The sequence below is a fragment of the Microtus ochrogaster genome, chromosome 24 (genome assembly GCF_000317375.1).
Source record: "Microtus ochrogaster isolate Prairie Vole_2 chromosome 24, MicOch1.0, whole genome shotgun sequence".
Classification (NCBI taxonomy): domain Eukaryota; kingdom Metazoa; phylum Chordata; class Mammalia; order Rodentia; family Cricetidae; genus Microtus; species Microtus ochrogaster.
The window spans coordinates 30879015-30896421 of record NC_022024.1 but is presented as its reverse complement, the minus strand read 5'-3'; the positions used below and the strand labels follow the sequence as shown (position 1 = coordinate 30896421).

Sequence of the window (17407 nt, the reverse complement as noted above, 5' to 3'; positions counted from 1 at the left end):
GGAAGGAAGGAAGGATGGATGGATGGATGGGTGGATGGATGGATGGATGGATGGATGGATGGATGGATGGATGGATGGATGGGTGTATGGGTGGATGGATGGGTGGGTGGAAGGAAGGAAGGATGAGTGGATGGGTGGGTGGATGGGTGGGTGGATGGATGGATGGATGGATGGGTGAAAGGAAGAAAGGATGGATGGGTGGATAGGTGGGTGAAAGGAAGGAAGGATGGGTGGATGGGTGGGTGGGTGGATGGATGGATGAATGGATGGATAATTGTGAGAAGAGAAATAGCTATACACACATCACACACACATATACTTCTTCATGTCATATTTAGTGTCCTAAAACCCTACATGATTTCTCCTCTTTGTGGCTCCCAGCTTATGTAACATTGTAATTGCATGTGCCGGATACCCAGTGAGTGCTCACTGAATGAGGTGTCTGATCTCCAAGGTGTAAAAGGCCAGGTAGCTGGGAAAACAATTCAGAATCAAACGTCACGACTTCCTGCTTCAGAAGTCCCTCTGCCCCTACTCTTCCGGCTGTGTGTTATTGAAGTCCATGTCCTGAGAGAGGAAATGTCAGGGTCAGCAAATGGTTGCAAGAATCTCTGGATCTGTGGGCTCCTCAAGCGCTTCTGTGGGAAGTGTACCTTCTCTCTTCGGTGGGACATGTGCTTCCGCATTTAATCTCAGTTTTAGTTCTGTACATGAGAACAAACCACGTGAACTTCCACCTCAGAGCCCACCCTTGGCGCTCAGGCATAGCAGCGCCTCCTGGGCACACCTGACACTTGGTTCAAAGAGGTCATTCGGGAAACAGAGGCTCCTGCAGACTTGCATGAGAGCTGTTCTCTCTTTAGCTGGGACTCTCTAGACAGAATACAGAGGGCCGGTCACCCAGACAATATACAAGAAAGGTCCAAACGCAGGGGGATGCTCTTTTCTCCTCTCCACAGCTGTGAAAAACAGAAAAAAAAAAGAGCACAGTCCACAGCAGCGATGACCAGAAAGCCCACCGGCTCAGTGCTGCCGTGCGTCCGATCCCTAGAGGACTTTAGCTGCGTGCTCTTGATCGCATTTGTCCACTAAACCCAGACTCCAAAACACAACAAATGCAAGAGGTGACCCTGAGGAACGTGACGTGAGTGTGTGATTTCCCCGGGGAATGTGGTCCAGCCAGCAATGATGGGATTGAGATTTCAGCAGACTGTGCAGACAGACTGTTGCTGCGTGACGTCTCTCCGTGACTCACGTGCATTCTTGCGGCTTTAATTAGTATATTCCATATCGTGTCCACTCAAAATGACAATGTAGATGGAATTGGTAGGATAAGAGTATATTTTGAAGCATGTGGAGTACGTGATATTTAAAAAAGAAATACCAACAAAGGGATGGTTAAGGAGTTATGAAACGCTGCTATGAACCAGTGTACTGAGTTACTTTAAATGTCTGTTCAGACTTGTATATGGAGAAAAGTTCCTTGACTTTGATATGAAGTGAAAATACCAAGGTGAAAGGCGACCTTACAACATCACCGCGATAAAACATGGCTTCTCTGAACTTCTCTCGCATCTGTCGACACAGGGTGCAGCCCGGCATGCATGCTAAATGTTAATAGCTTGGGGATAACTGATATGCTTGCTTTTTGTATTTTGTATTTCACAAAGTATCTAGAATGGGTAAGTAGCACTGTTATTATAATCAAAGCGTTGTTTAATTTTTTAAACGCAGACAAAGCAATGCATTACACCACATTAAATTTAACATGTTTAATTTAGATCACATTCATTTTAAAAAGAAAAAGTCTACACATACCAACTTTTAGCTCTACTCTGACATATATTCTGATGCGAGCCATTCAGTGCAAGGAGAATGTCATGATACTGTCTGTCTGGCAGAATTCTCACAGCTATCCCTGGACTTATAAGTGACAGTCACATAATGTTACAGTGTTGACACCCAGCACGGATATTCTCCTACTGCCCAACCTTGGGACAGAGTTTCTGAGGCTGTCCAGGAGGCCCATGGTGTTTAAACAGAATTCCTTGCTATGGACACAATGACCGATGCGATCATAACTGTCTTTCAAACATACCGTAACATCAAGCCCCTCTCCCTCTCGTTTCTGCCTTTGATTCCTTATCTATTTAGATCCGTTTCCTCTGGGTCCATGTTCCTCTGCAGTCAGGACCACTTTCTCATGTGTATGTAATTATTTTCTTCAGTAATAGTTTGACAGTTCATCTCTTTCTGCCCAGTCTTTTCGACCTTAGAAACTCCGTAATTCATTTCCCTTTGGTATCCTCAAAATGATCTGTGACAAAAACCTAATATTTTGTTAGTTGAGCTGAATTGTCTCAATATCTTAAAATAACCAGATGCCCAAAATGTTTCCCTTGCTTTGTCTTTTTACTTTCATTAGGTACAAAATAATGTTCCTAGGATGCTGTGAAATTCTCCTCTAAAACATAGCTACTGCTGGAGGCTTTCAAAGGAAGGTTGGCTTGCAGATCCTAGGTGTCTGGGATTTCACTTCTTCCGAGCTCCAATTACAAAGATGCCAGAAGCTGTTCTCACTCAAACCAGACCAGATTGCCTTGGTCTTTTAAACCGTCTTTCGTTGGAAAATTCTGTAATTGCTCTGCCAGTTGGATGTCTCTCAATCAACCTGAGAATTTTGAAGCCAAAAGTTACATGCCTTCTCTATTACTCTGATATTAGCTAATTTGGGTTGCATTCCGGGGAATGCTGCAAAGTTCTTGCTCTTTGCTCTTTGCTATGAGACTTGTCAAAGAAACGAGTTGTTCTAATGCATTCGGGTGGTTGGGACTCATTAGAAGCCCCCGCTTCAGTACAATCATGCCATGATCCATGGCATGGCTGCGGCCAGAAAGTCTGGAAGGAACAGCAGGAAGAGAAGCTTGCCGAGCAGTCAGTAGTGACTGAGGGCTGAGGAACCGTTCCAAGCCTTGCCTCAGTATTTCCGAGTCTCAAGTTTGGCATCATGCAAATGAGAATACCTAGGTTACCTTAACAATTTGATGAGGCATGTGTGCACATATATGGTACACTTGGCCTACTTTCTAGACCTGTGCAGGCACCGAGGATGCTGCCACAGTCTGTGATTTCGCGTGTGTATCCATCCTCCTGTGTTTAGGAGGGCCTTGTTTCCCTGGTATCATCCATAATTTTTGGTTCTTACAATCTTCCAGTCTCCTCTTCTGCAAGATTCCCTGAGTCCTGAGGGGAGGCATTTGATAGAAACATTCCTTTCAGGGCTGAGTGTCCCAAGGTCTCTCGCTCTCTGCACATCATCCAGCTCTTTATTGATTCCCATCTACTGCAGACAGAAGCTTCTCTGATGCTGGTGGAGCAAAATACTGATCTTTGAGTACAGCAGAATGTCTTTAGGGGTCATTTTACTGCTTCATTCCTCTAGTGAACATCAGTATTTGGTTTTCCCTAGGTCCCAGGCATATCTGATCTCAGGTCCTTGGCCACCTGAGCAGTATCAGGGATGGGTTCTATCTCATAAAGTGGGCCCTAAATCATATTAGATCTTGGTTGGTTACTCCCATAAACTTTATGCCATTATTACACTACCACATCTTGCAGGCAGGATACTTTGATAGATTGAAGGGTTTGTGACTGGATTGGTGTTTACCTTTCTCTTTTGGAAGTGTGCAGTGTACCTTCCAGTACCATGAATACTAGTCAGTAGAGTTGAAAGTTCTAGGTACAACTCTTGTTACACCCTCCTTTCTTCCTCCCTTCCTCCCTCTTTCCTGTCCTCCGTGTGTTTCTGTGTGTGTGTGTGTGTGCACGCGCGTGCGTTTGAGAGAGAGAGAGGGAGAAAGAGGTTTCTCTCTGTGTAGCCTTCTGACCTAGAGTCAAGAATTTACTACATAAAGTAGGCTGGCCTTGAACTCAGAGTGGTTCTCCCCCTTTGTCTATCAAGTACCAAGATTACTGGTGTGGAAACCACCGCACCCAGCATCATGCCCTTCCTCTTTATCTTTCCGATGGCCTTGGTCATCATGGGCAGCAATGTCCCCTGATGTTACTGATGGAAAGCTGAGGCCAGAGGCGTCAGGTCACTTGTCTTAAACTTGAGTGTGAGACAGGAAACCAAACACAAGAGTGAAATTACAGAGTTGTGCCTTAGTGTCAGTTTTTGGTGTGTTTTGTTTGTTTTTTAGAACATAAATTGAGTATCTTTTATTAAAGATACCCAAAGATCATTTCTTAGCAGTAGTCAGGGGCCCAACGAAGCAACATGAGCCCTGGGTCCAATCACTTGCTGGGAAAAGAAGAAGAGGTGGGGATTTTAGGAGGAACAGGAATAGCATCTGATAGAAGCTCTTGGCAAAGTAATAGAGAATGAGAATAAAGGGGAATCAGAGGGGGCTGGAGGGATGATTCACTAGTCAAGGCACAGGCTGCTCTTCCAGGGGTTGCAGGTTCGATTCCCAGCACCCACATGATACTTCACGACCATCTGTAACTCCTTCTTCTGGCATCCTTGGGTAGCAGGTGTGCAAGTGGCACACAAATACACAAGCAGGTAAAAAACAAAAACCCCACACACATAAAATAAAACAAAATGAAGAGTGTTTAGACTTGCAGACTGCCTTGGGAAAAGATGAGTGTTGTGTGTCTTCTGAGATGGAGGACTCTTTGGTCCTGGTGCTCAGAAAATGAAACAGTACAAGGATATAAGGACATTTCTCTGGCTGCGGTAGGTAATGCTGCCTGTGAGTTATGAGCACAGGACTCTGCTTCATTAGCATATTCATAATCTGCACGGAGGATTCAGTTGGAACGCTCGTCCATGTAGTGAAATGCCGAGCTGGCTAAGAGAAATGCAGAAAGACAGCGCCAGGCCGCGTGAGTGGGCAGAAGGATGGCAGAGGGGCTCCTGCGTGGACAACCGGAGGGTGAGGAGTTTAGGGAGACGCGATCCAAACCAATCTCCCAAGACTGCAGGGATTTGAACTGTCCACTCCAGCAAAGTGAAGAGATCTGACGGCCAATATGCACCTTTGTCTCATGTAGATATTCATAATCACCCTGCATCTAAAAGATCAGCCTTCCATCGGGCTGACTGGAAAGGAACATCTATAAAGAGGTCATTAAAAGCAGAAAACAGTACACCACTCACACTGACAGCCGTGGTTCACTTAATGCTGGAATATCCTGAGTCGTGCTTCCTCAGCATCCTTACGCCGCGGCAGTAAAGTGGGGGAAGGCGCAGGTGAAATCACTGCTAGGCGAGAAGAACTGTTTATCAAACGTCAGGATTCCTCAGCCCAGGGGAGTGAGAATTTATAAACCCACAAGGCCAGGGGACAGGTCATGCTGGTGCTCAACTTGATTAGCGTTTACCATGTGAAAGAATAGGACAGGGAGCTTTTTAAAACCTAAATCAAGGCCCGGCAAGGCAGCTTGGGAAATAAAGGTGCTTGCGGCCAAGCCTTACAGCCTGGGATCAATCCCCTGGAACCACATGGTGGAAGGAGAAGATTGGCTCTGGCAAGTTCTCCTCTGACCTCCACGTGTGTACCATGGCACCCATATGTCCATATACACACACATATATTAAAGAAAGAAAGAAAGGAAGAAAGATAGATAAATAGATAGATAGATAGATAGATAGATAGATAGATAGATAGATAGATAGATAGATAGATTTTTAAAAACCTTAAACCTATATCAGTTTAGGCCAAACAAACAACCATTAGGTAGCAAGCACCCAAAATTCAAGGTAGCATATATTTTATATGTGAGTATATTTTGTGTATATATATATATGTATATATATATGTTGCATACATAGCTGAAATTTGTTATGTATGTTATATAAATATAATACTAATATTATAAATATATACAGTTTTATATAAATATTGCATAAATTTCAGTTTCTCTTCTGTAAAACTTGATAGGAATGGAAATAATTATTTATATAACTAAAAGCTAGGTATGTGTCAAGAGCTGTTTACATCCTAGGGCACACATAGACACAGAAGGGAGAAAATGCTTTTATGATTGTAGTCATAATTTGGAGTTTTGCCCAAAAATGTCATAGATTTGAAACTGAGTGAATGAAATCTATGCCCTGGCAATGCTGCAGCATGCATAGGCAGCCTGTGTATGGCGGCTCTGTTGAACTTGTCCATATTGGATTTCATAGTCTTAAGTGGATGAGGATGACTGACCAGGTCTCTTCCTCTAGAGGGCACCAGATCTCATTGCAGATGGTTGTGAGCCACCATGTGGTTGCTTGGAATTGAACTCGGGACCTTTGGAAGTGCAGGCAGTGCTCTTAACCACTGAAGCCGTGGCATTTACCATTCCGACAAGCCTGATTCAGCTCAGGAGACAGAGGGTAATGACTGTCAAACATTACGGGACTGGACTGGGGCCGAGGCTCCCTTGGGTATCTCTTCCACAGATGCCTCTGCAGTCCTGCCCTTGAAAGTGCCTTCCTTGGACACTCAATCTACCCCTAGCACCTATTCTAACCCTAGCTTGCCTACTTTAATCCTCATCCAAGCCCAATCTCTCCTGTTCATTGAGTTCCTCCCCAACCCCCCTCCCCTGCCTTGTTTCAAGGCTTGTCAGGTATGTTGCGGAAATAACAGTGATAAACAAGTCCCAAGGCTCTGCTCTTAGGGACCCCACGTGGGAGCAGCTGCTGCCTAAACACAAGCATTCTGACAAAGTCATTTCAAAGAATGGCTTAAAAAAAAACAAACCGTGATACAGTGAGTTTATAGAATTGTGGTACAGCATTTTTAGTGAGGAGGTGAAAGCAGTTCTCTTCCTCAGGAGACATTTGAGTAATAGAGGGACAGAAGTATAGCTGCTCGAAAGGCTACAGTTGCTAAAGCAGAAGGGGGTGTGGTTGGGGGAGGTGGGGGGGAGGGTAGAGGTCCCAAGTGAAGACAAGTGGGTGCGTGCCCACTTGAGTGCATTTGTGCATGCGTGTGTGTGTGTGTGTGTGTGCGCGTGCGTGTGTGAGAGTCCAGTGTGAAGGGACACACTGCACCAGGTTCTTAGCCATGAGGCAAGGAGGAAGCTCGGTCTTTGTTCTAAAAGCTTTAGGAACCCAGCGAGTTTTTAGGATGTCTTTGCTAAGGGCCGGTTTGTGTGTCAGGGGTCTCAGAGCCAATGTGCACAGTGAGATCTAGCCCCTCTTCGCCTTCTCCACCCAGGCTCTCTGGCTGTTACTCCCTCCAACTCCTCTCTAGACCGAAGTGTGTCCCTGATTTCATACCTTGTCTCTCACAGGGTCAGGCTAATGTTGCATAAACCTCTTTGTACCATTTGTGTTGTAGGACATATACAAATTCTCTTCCCCCAACCTTAGATAAAAGAATTAACCCAAATGCATGTTGTTTCAGGTTTTAAAGATCAGTTTGATTGGCCACAGGAAACGCATTTTGGCATCTCTGGGAGACAGACTGCATGAGGAGCCTCCACAGAAGCCCCCTCGATCCATCACGCTCAGGGTAAGTGCCGCCACGTCCACTTTGCTCTCCTCCCTTCTCCTCAAAAAGTGTACTGTGCAGTAAAATGGCGGAAGCCGTGGAGGAGGAAATGCAGGCCGTTTTCCTCATCGCTTGCCTTATCAATCTCCCTTTTGATAGTGTCTGGTTTTCTCAATATAAATAATTCAGAGATTTAGAACTACATTATAAGGGAATTCAGTTTGTTTAGCCACCATCTTCTAAAGACCACCCCTTCATCCCCAGACTCCCACTCCCAAGAGAAAGGAAATGAGTTTTCTGTCAGACTCAAACCCACAGAAAAGAAATCGATCGGGAACTTCAGTTAAGTAAGAATCAATTTAAAATTAACCTCAGGGTCCTCCTGTTTTTCAAGAAATGAAAAATGACCATTTTTTTTACCCACTTCAAAAAAATTTAAAAAGATAGACTCTAAAATTTTATTTAATAAACTAACAATTGTTTCCTTCAGCTATGTTTTTAGAAACCTGGGGTAGAGAAACTAGAGAGAAAACCTGTAAGAGGTCAGAGCAAAGAGGAAAAGTGGGAAGGAAAGACCCCCAAGAAATCAAGAGGTTGAGGCAGAGAGCGTAGTCACAGCCCCACCCCACCCCTTCCCAGAAGCTCAAGTGGGCTCTTCCAAAGTCCTTTAGAAAGCCAAGGTCTCCTTTGACAAGCTCAGTCCTACACTCACTTGCATCTCATTCCCACGGCAAATGTCAGGAAAGGTAGCCGGAAATGATGAACACAAACATGGGCCTCTGTGCATATGCTCCTGATGGGCCACAGTCAGTGTGACAGGGCGCTGGGCAGGACAGAACCTTCCAGAATGGTGAGTCTGATTTAGATTACAAGGGGAAAGGGGGCCCATGAGGTGCAAGAATCCACAAGAGGAACTGAGTACCAGGGGCATCAGGATGAGCTAAGGTAGATGTAAGCTACTTCAGGGTTTGACGAGTAAGGAAAGCGGAGGTAGGATGCATATTTATCCTCCATAAGAGGCCTCCATTCCATCAGAACAATTAAACTACAAAAGGCTCATTATCTTGCCTCCCTCTTACTTGGTGGGAAGAGGGGAGGCGCCAAGCACCACGTGGGTAATCACACTGAGAGATCTCCTCCAGCGAGCCATTTCCAGTTTGCACAGCTCTCTGGCCTTTTCTGAACCCCTCACCCTGACTCCCAAGAAGAGACTTATGAAATAACAAATTAAAGACTGGACTGGGCGGAGGGGGGCAGGGAGGGATTCTAGCCAAAGTGGGCCTAACTCTGCCAAAGGAAGTCAGGGGAAGAAGTGGCCTTGCAGAATCTCATGGCTCCCATGTTCTTGTGGCTTGAAAAGGCCAGAGCGGCAGCCGCTGCCGTCCTTCACCCCGCTCTGGCCGGTCTGCAGCTAGGGCTGTCTTTGCTGTTGGAAAAGCATCCTCTGTCATTTATACGCATCGCTCCGCAGTCTGTACGTCGCGTGACATGCTATGTTGCCATACTGTGTTCACTCCCCAGCCCTATTGTCACCCCGCACTTCGGTAGAGAGGGTCAAGACCCACCTAGTCCCACGTTTAGCGGCTCATAAAAAAACGGCATCCACCGCAGCGAGGATGCTCCGCCCACAGTCCCTCCCCTGGTAAACACGCGAGAGTGATGGGGTGCCCCCGCAGAGATGCACCTCTGCTTTCCTAGAGAGATCATCCGTAGTCCTGGTTAAAACAACAACAACAACAACATGTGATTCTTTAGACCTTAAGACTTTGACCTGAAATCAGTGGGAGGCAGCAGGAGTATTGATCTGATGACATCACCTAGTAGAACATCCCAGCAGATGAATGAGAACTACTCCCGCCCCACCCCCATCCCCCATCCCCATCCTCCTACCCCCGTAGCTTGTTGTGTTCGTATTTTCACAGTTTTTGAAACCAAAGGCTGGCCCCCCGCGAGAGCACGGTATTTACTTCATGATGTATTTCCATTCAGGAAGCCAGTGGTAACCACACTCCTCCTCAGTTGTCTCCATCACTTAGCCAAAGCACTTACACTACTGGTGGCTCCCTAGACGTCCCTCACATTATCATGCAGGGCGATGCAAGGCGGAGAAGAAACGAAAACTACTTCGATGATATCCCCCGGTCAAAGCTGGAGAGGCAGATGGCTCAGGTAAGGTGTTCGTTCGAAGCCTCCGTGATGTTCTTGCCTTTCACCCACAGCAGGTCATGCGGCTAGATACTGAGCGGTTAGCTCCCCGCGGACGCCCCGCTGGCCCGCCACGCCGAGGTTGACCTGTGCCGTTTTATAGAGCGTTCTGCACTCTGTGCTCTCTGGAGCTAGCTGGAACCAGCTCCCTCGAGGAGGTGGATACGTACGCGTGTTGTAGAAACCCCTTCTCAGCCAATTAGCGGGAGTCATTGCATCATCCCACGTTATCGCGATGAACAGTTAGAAATAACAACTCTGCTGGCACAAGTATTTGAAAAGAGAGATCTGTCAGTCAGCCCCTTCCCTCCTCGGGACAAATGTCTACTCAGCTGTGTCCCTGGATCTCTGTTCAGAACTTTGAGTCAGCCATAGCTAGACGGCGACACAGCCATGTCAGGTGGGCAGCTAGTTCTGCACCTCTGCACCTCTGCCCCTCGTGGGCGTTTGGGCGGCTGTGGGTAGAATCAGCTCTTCTCATCGGAAGTTGAGCTCGCTGCTCCGAACCTTCCTCCGCCTCCCACACATTAGCTGGGAACTCAACGGTGAAAATTTGACTATAATTGTTTTGCCTGAGTCGTTAATTTTTTTCTCAACTGTTTAGTGAGATTGTTGTGTTTTTGAAAGTCTTTGGAGAACACTCTATATTGTAACTCAAGGAAGAAATATGTGGAGAGAAAGTTCTAGAAACCACGATTGTACTGCTTACAACGGCCTTGGCGAGAGATGGCCTGCAAGGTTGTCTCTCAGTACTAAACTGTTCTCAGGGGTGGCGGTGATGGGGCTTACGGTTTTTGTAAATAGAACGGACTATGGGAGAGGGGAGAAAAGGATAAATTTTCCTGTTCTCTGGGGTTGGGTAATTTAGCTGTAAATCTGCTGCTGTTTCAGATGAGATTCTTTTAAAGAGGGAGGATGGAGGCTTCCTCCCGCAAGCCTTTCTTCCATTTCCTGCTCTGAGTATCTGTGGGACACATGTGTGGTTCAATATATCTAATGGAAACACCTCAGAGACGTGGTTTGCAGCCTTGAACCACGTGGTCTTTAGTCATTAAAATCCAGTCATTTCTGGACCCTCGTCTTCCTGAGTGAGGCAGGATGGGTCTTTAATGAGCATTAACTGTTATTGACCGAGGCACCTGCAGGAACCAAAGATTACCTGTCTCAGCTCTCGATCATTGGTGAAATTTCTCCACCCAGGGCAGAGTCTTTTCAAAGAGAAATTAATTCCTCTTCCGCCTATTGTCAGAGCAGAGTAACCCAGCAAAATCCTACCCTTCCTTTCTTCTCCAGAATCCCAAACAGGGCCAGGAATACTTCTGATAACCCACACTTTCCCCCCTGTCACCGCACCCTGAAATGCATCCCTTTCAGGAGTTCTCATGCCTTGAGAAAACTGAATGGATCTTTATCCGGCCAGGGGAGGAAAACCCGAAAGCGGAAAGCAGGTTAGCAGGTTGGTGGGCTGTGGCAGAGCCTCTGCAAGCCCACTTATTTACCTCATGGGTTCGACTAACAGCGATCGAATGGCTGATGGAGACGGGCTCCATCAGCAGCCCGGAGCTTATTAGACGCCTTCTAGAATCCTGCAGTTCAATATAGCACTTTAGTTGCAGAGGAAAAAAAAAAAAAAAAGATGGCTCTACCGGAATCTGATCAATAAGAAAAAGAGATTCTGGGATTGCAGGTCTCTAGGCTGTATTCATTTCAGTTTGGGAATTGGTTTGGAGAATGTGTTTGTAAGGACAAAAACCCACGGTGTAATGAATGTGTGCTGCTTAAAATAGTGCCGATGCAGAACTGTAACAGTCCAAAATCTAAAGGACTTGGTGATTTCATTATTTGTACAGTGCCATTCACCTGCCTTTAATTACAGTCAGCGGCTCAGTTGATGCTTTGTTTTGTTCTGTTTCTTAATCTTCCCCATTTGGAGTTGGGGGTCGTTCGCTGTACAAAATTTTTTAAAATCTGTTGGCTTTTATTCAGCTGTCTGAAACACTGGCCCCAGACTGTGAACTTCTATGTTGAGCTTCTCAACTGGGGTTTCAAAGGGTTGGAAATAGCAGTTAAAAACCCTCTAAGGAAACAGCTGTCCAACCAGTAGTATGATTCCGGTGCCCCTCCCCCAAAGGTTTCTCCCAAGAGGCTTACAACTAGGGGGGTTAATCCCCTCTGTATTTCCCATAAAATACGGAAGTCCACCTTTAAGCTCGATTTCTTGGGGGGAGAGAGGGAGTTGGTAGGAGATCCCCCACGACAGTGTCTCATGCTTAGAAACCCTCTGCATCTTCCCATTCCTCGGAGCCCCTCCACAGAGATTTGGAATGCCAGCCGCCTCCCCCACCCCAGGCCAGAAACCTTCCGGTTCTAAGTGGCTGCAGTAGCTCAGGGGACTTTTGCCTTCTTGAAATCTGCCCGGAAGATCTACTTTGAAAAAAAAAAAGTCTAAGTTAAAAATTAAATGGAGGTCAGCATAATATCCATTCCACCCGTCAAACTTGTTGGTTAGTGGGTATGGAAACTGCGATGCCAGGGGTCGTATTTAATTCCCTGTTTCTAATCTAAACCACTATGGAATAGCTCTGCCTTGGACCAGCAAGATGGCTTAGTGGGTCAGGGCGCCCAGCACCAAGCATGCCAACCTGAGCTTCATCCCTGGAACTTACACGTGGAAAGAGAAAAATCAACTCGCTCCCCTCCTCTGACTTCCACACGTGTGCTGTGGCCTGCTGCACTCGCATCCCCACACAAACACATGCACACACACACATGCACGCACACACACATGCACACACATGCACACACACATGCACACACACATGCACACACACATGCACGCACACACATGCACACGCACGCACACACACATGCACACACACGCACACACATGCACGCACGCACACATGCACACACACACATGCACACACGCACACATGCGCACACACACATACATGAATACACATGCACGCACACACACATGCACGCACACATGTACACACATGCACGCACACACACATGCACACACGCACACACATGCACGCACGCACGCATGCACACACACATGCACACACATGCACACACGCACACATGCGCACACATACATGAATGCACATGCACGCACACACACATGCACACACATGTACACACACGCACGCACACACACACATACTGCACTCGCATGCACGCACGCACACATGCATACGCGCACACACATATGCATGCACGCGCACACACGCACACACACATGCATGAACACAAAGAATAGAGAGAGATATGGATGGATAGGTAGGTAGGTAGGTAGGTAGATAGATGATAGATAGATAGATAGATAGATAGATAGATAGATAGATAGATAGATAGATAGATAGATGAGAATACTAAACGGGTCTCCATTTCCCTACCCTAAGAAATAAACGTCACCCTCACACTTAGATAACTATACCTTCATGTGTGTGGTGCTTTTTGATTTCCAGAGGACCCTGGCATCTGTTTTACCTGTTTTAGCATAAATAAGGTGCCCTGCACACTGCTGGTGTGCATGTCGTACGTGGCAGAGCAGCATCATGTTCTAATTTCTGTGAAGCTGAGACAGTAGACGTAAATATGGGAGATAGACCAGACGGAGGAAAGCGTCCCCACTGCTTAGGGCCTAATCACAACACCTGGCAGTTTTCTTGAGTGACACTTTGGAGAAGTCAGTGTAGACTTGAGATTGGTCAAGGAAGAGGCTGGATTTCCAGGGTTCAGGAGGCAGTCTCAGACTCTGGCAGAAGAGAGCCAGAAGTCCCCACATGCTGTGGCCATTTGTAGAAGACTTCCCTTTGCAGGAATTCATAGGGGAAAAATGAAATGCTGCGTATCTTTCCCCAAATAAATGAACAGCAAGAGGAACACGTTCGTCTGCACTAACACCAGCTCAGATGTTACCAAGGAAAACCCACAGGGCGGAATTCCTTGTGTTTTGAATGCTCTCATTGTTATGAAAAGAAAACAAAGCCCCACAATATTGCCTGGAGCAGATACTAGGCACTCTAAAGACCTTTTCCAAATTGTTTCTAATTCATTAGAAAGTTAATTCAGTCGAAAGCCTAATATTTCTTGATCTGCGAAGAATTACTTAATATGTATGAGTAGATCAATTACTCCCTCGTTTGAAAGTACTTTGCATGCATTAGTTCCACAGATCTTCTTTCCTTTGATATTATTAAAGAGAAGGAAATAGAAGCAGCCATGCGGGGGCCCTGCTACCTCAGTCCCTGCTGGTCTCTGCCAGTCCCTGCTGGTCTCTGCCAGTCCCTACTGGGTTTTCCTGTCCATTTCTCTCATTTAACCACCAAATACTCTGTCCGCACTGAGGTGGGTGAGGTTTTTACCTCATGGTAAATAAATGGCAGCTTACTGTCACTCATACTTTCTGTCAGACTTCTTCCCCAATAGCCCCTGATGTCCATATAAAATAGTTTGATAACAGTTCAGCAAATGCCAATTTCCCATGTGTTGTAATGGATTGTGTATATATAGCTACATGTAGCAGAAGAAAAGGTCACAAATAGCTTAGTGGAAACATTGTGAATCAGGTCATGGTGGCCTCAGGAAGCCTGTTAGGTAAAAAGTTGTAAGGTTTATAGCAGATAAAGACCCTTGAAGCAGGTGGTGGTAGTGCACACCTTTAGTCCCAGCACTTAAGAGGCAGAGGCAGGCGGGTCTCTGTGAGTTGGAGATCAGCCTGGTCTTCAGAGCGAGTTCCAGGACAGCCGGGGCTACACAGAGAAACTCTGTCCTGAAAAACAAACAAACAAAGCAGAGACACTTTCCACCTTGGCAGCGCTCTGTCTCCCCATGTCTGTGAAAAGATTTGTTTGTGGATGCAGAGTACATTCTGTCTACAGACATTCTTGCCCAGGTGTTGCTTCAGATACTGAAGCTGTCTTCTTCATAACGTCTTAAGTTGGAGTTCTGAGTTGATTTTCTTCTGACTGTGCAACCTGGACCAAGTCACTCTGTATTTCTGAACTTTAATTTACTTGGCTTTAAGATGCAGATAATGCCTGCTTCTCAGATTTGTGTGTATCAAATGTGTGTGAAAGTATATTATAAACTATCAAGGCTGGATAGAACTATATACAGTTGATGGACAGACAGATGAATGGATAAATGGATGACTATTACTAGAAAGATGATAGATATATGATAGATAGATGAGAGAGAGGGGGGGGGATGATAGGATGACAGATAAGATAGATGTTTGATAGATAAGATAGATGTTTGATAGGTAGATAGATGATAGATAAGATAGATGATAGGTGATGATTGATAAGTAGATAGATGGTAGATAAGATAGATGGTAGATAGATAAGATAGATGATAGAGATTGTCTTAGTTACTCTTTTAGTGTTGTGATAAGACAACAAATCCAAGGAAACTTATTGAAGAAAGAGGCTATTTAGGACTTACAGTTTCAGAGGGTTAGTTGATGACCACCATGGCAGGAAGCATGGCAGCAGGCAGGAAGACATGTCACTAGATCAGTAGCTAAAGCTTATACCTTAAGACTCAGCTATAAGACACACACACACACAGAGAGAGAGAGAGAGAGAGAGAGAGAGAGAGAGAGAGAGAGAGAGAGAGAGAACACTGACAGGAAAAGGTGTGGGTTTTTGAAACTTTAAAGCCCACCCCCACAGTAACATACTTCCCCCAGGAAAGGCACACCTCCTAATTCTTCCCAGATAGTTCCACCAACAGGGGACCAAGCACCTTAATATATGAATGAGCCTATGTAGGAATCCATCTCTACTAATTCAAGTCACAAAAGAATACAGCCAAGGAAATCCTGTGGAAATAATATATTGTACCATGATTGTCTAAAACATTTAAGTGAGATGAGGGCTTTTTTTTCTTACATGAAATTTAGAACTTGTATATGTGTGTGTTGCACGTATGTGTGCGTGTGTGCGGAAGGGCACATATACATCTGTGCTCGTTGAGGCCAGAGGGTGGCATTGGGTGTCTTCCTCAATCAACCCACATGTATTTGTTGGTTTTTTAGACACAGTCTTTCCCTGAACCTGGAGCTCACTGAGTTTGCTAGGCTGGCTGGCCAGTGAGCCCCAGGGATCCACCTGTCTCCTCCTCAGTGCTGGTGACAGGGCGCACACTGGCATGCAGACATTGAACATGGGTGCTGGGGATCCCAACTCAGGTTCATACTTTTTTGGCAAGATGACAGAGTTATCACATCAGCCCTGAAATTTAGGACTTTTAAAAAAACACATAGTACATAATTTTTTTTTAACTAGAGAACTACAGACATCCCCAAGAAGCACTTATCCCTCTCTGAAATAGAAGACAGCTTGTTATTTCTTTATATCATCCTGTTTCTCCCGAGAAAAAAAGACTACCCAGTGCTCAGCAGTTTTGGAAGCTACGGAATGAACTTTCAGAAAATAACAGTTATGTTGGAAAAAACAATTTTTATTGCTGTATTAACATCAGGTACTTTCTAATGTCCATCCCTTAGTGGCTCCATTTTAATTTAGATTTTTTTCAGCAGAGAGGACCTATTTATAAATGCTTTGCCTGTCCATGATTTCAAATTTTTCTTCCATGGTCTAAAGAGAAACTCTTCGGACTTAAGCATGGACAGGTAACATGGAGCCGAAAGGAAGGTTAGGAATAAGCCCTTTGGCATCAGGAGCTTCCGGATGTTCGACAGCTGGCCAGGTTGACAAGCTGACACCTCAGCTCAGCCATGGTTTGAGATGTTGGTGCTGTCTTTGAGCCCAGACAGACCACTCCTGCCACTGAAGACCTCACACCATGCACAGGGAGAAAACAGCGCTTCTGGGCTCAGATACAAACTCCTGGAGTGCTGTGCAGTTGTTGTTTTTTTTTATTAATTTAGTCAATCCATTACCTCTTCTCAAAATACGCAGTGTAGCTCTGACAACTTTGGGGTTAGGAATGTTCATATGGTTAGAGCCTTTTGTATCCCCTCATCGATCTTTACATAATCAGAAGAAATGGGAGAATGGCCTCTTGAGGTTAGCTCCTTGTATTATATATCAAGAGTCTTGTTCTCTGTCAAGCCCATGAAAGAAGCAAATGAGACAGCTGGAGTTTGTCCCAACAGACCCAAACAGACCTAAACACCGCCAGTCATTTTTCTAGAGAAATTAAAACCAGACTTTTTTTTTAACTCAGTGGAAAAGATTCTATTTTCAACTGAATAAAGAAATAGGACAATGTTTGAAAATCCTGCTTCAGTGGAACTGACCTTGTGGTTTTCATGGTGCCTGAGGCTTGCTGACATTGAGCAGCTTGCTCTCAAAGACACACACCAGGCTGTTTCTCTACTTGTTAAATTTGGGGAATGTTCCTCATTATATTCAGTCCAGCTCTTGAGTCCGTGGGTCAGAGTTTCGGCTGTTAAAATCTGACCTTGCTAACACTTAAAGGCTAGAAGAATTCTATCATTCTCCTCTCCCTTTTCTTTTTCTAGTGATAAAAATAAAAGAGGGTTTGGTTTTTTTTTTTTCTTTCAGTATGGAGGAAATAGGGCTGATGACACACACCTCTCAGAGTTAATTCTGTTGATGTATTGGCTGAAGTACCATGTCAGTAAGGACTCAAACACTTCGAGATGACTTGCATGACAAGGACTATACCGAGTCACTTCCCTGTGATGTCCAGGTGCTCTTATAGCC

General features: G+C 45.4%; 1 protein-coding gene across 12 annotated transcripts in view; it reads left to right on the top strand.

Annotated features, from left to right (window-relative positions):
* Positions 1-17407, top strand: part of Anks1b (ankyrin repeat and sterile alpha motif domain containing 1B) — a 760073-nt gene that overhangs the window by 674169 nt on the left and 68497 nt on the right. For 10 of the 12 annotated variants that reach the window (XM_013350332.2, XM_013350331.2, XM_026784589.1 and 7 more), the window contains 2 exons: positions 7410-7517; positions 9486-9665. In XM_013350332.2, the coding sequence (XP_013205786.2) occupies positions 7410-7517; positions 9486-9665 (288 nt within the window). The remainder of the gene's footprint in view (positions 1-7409; positions 7518-9485; positions 9666-17407) is intronic. The other 2 variants (XM_026784592.1, XM_026784591.1) reach the window with 1 other exon arrangement.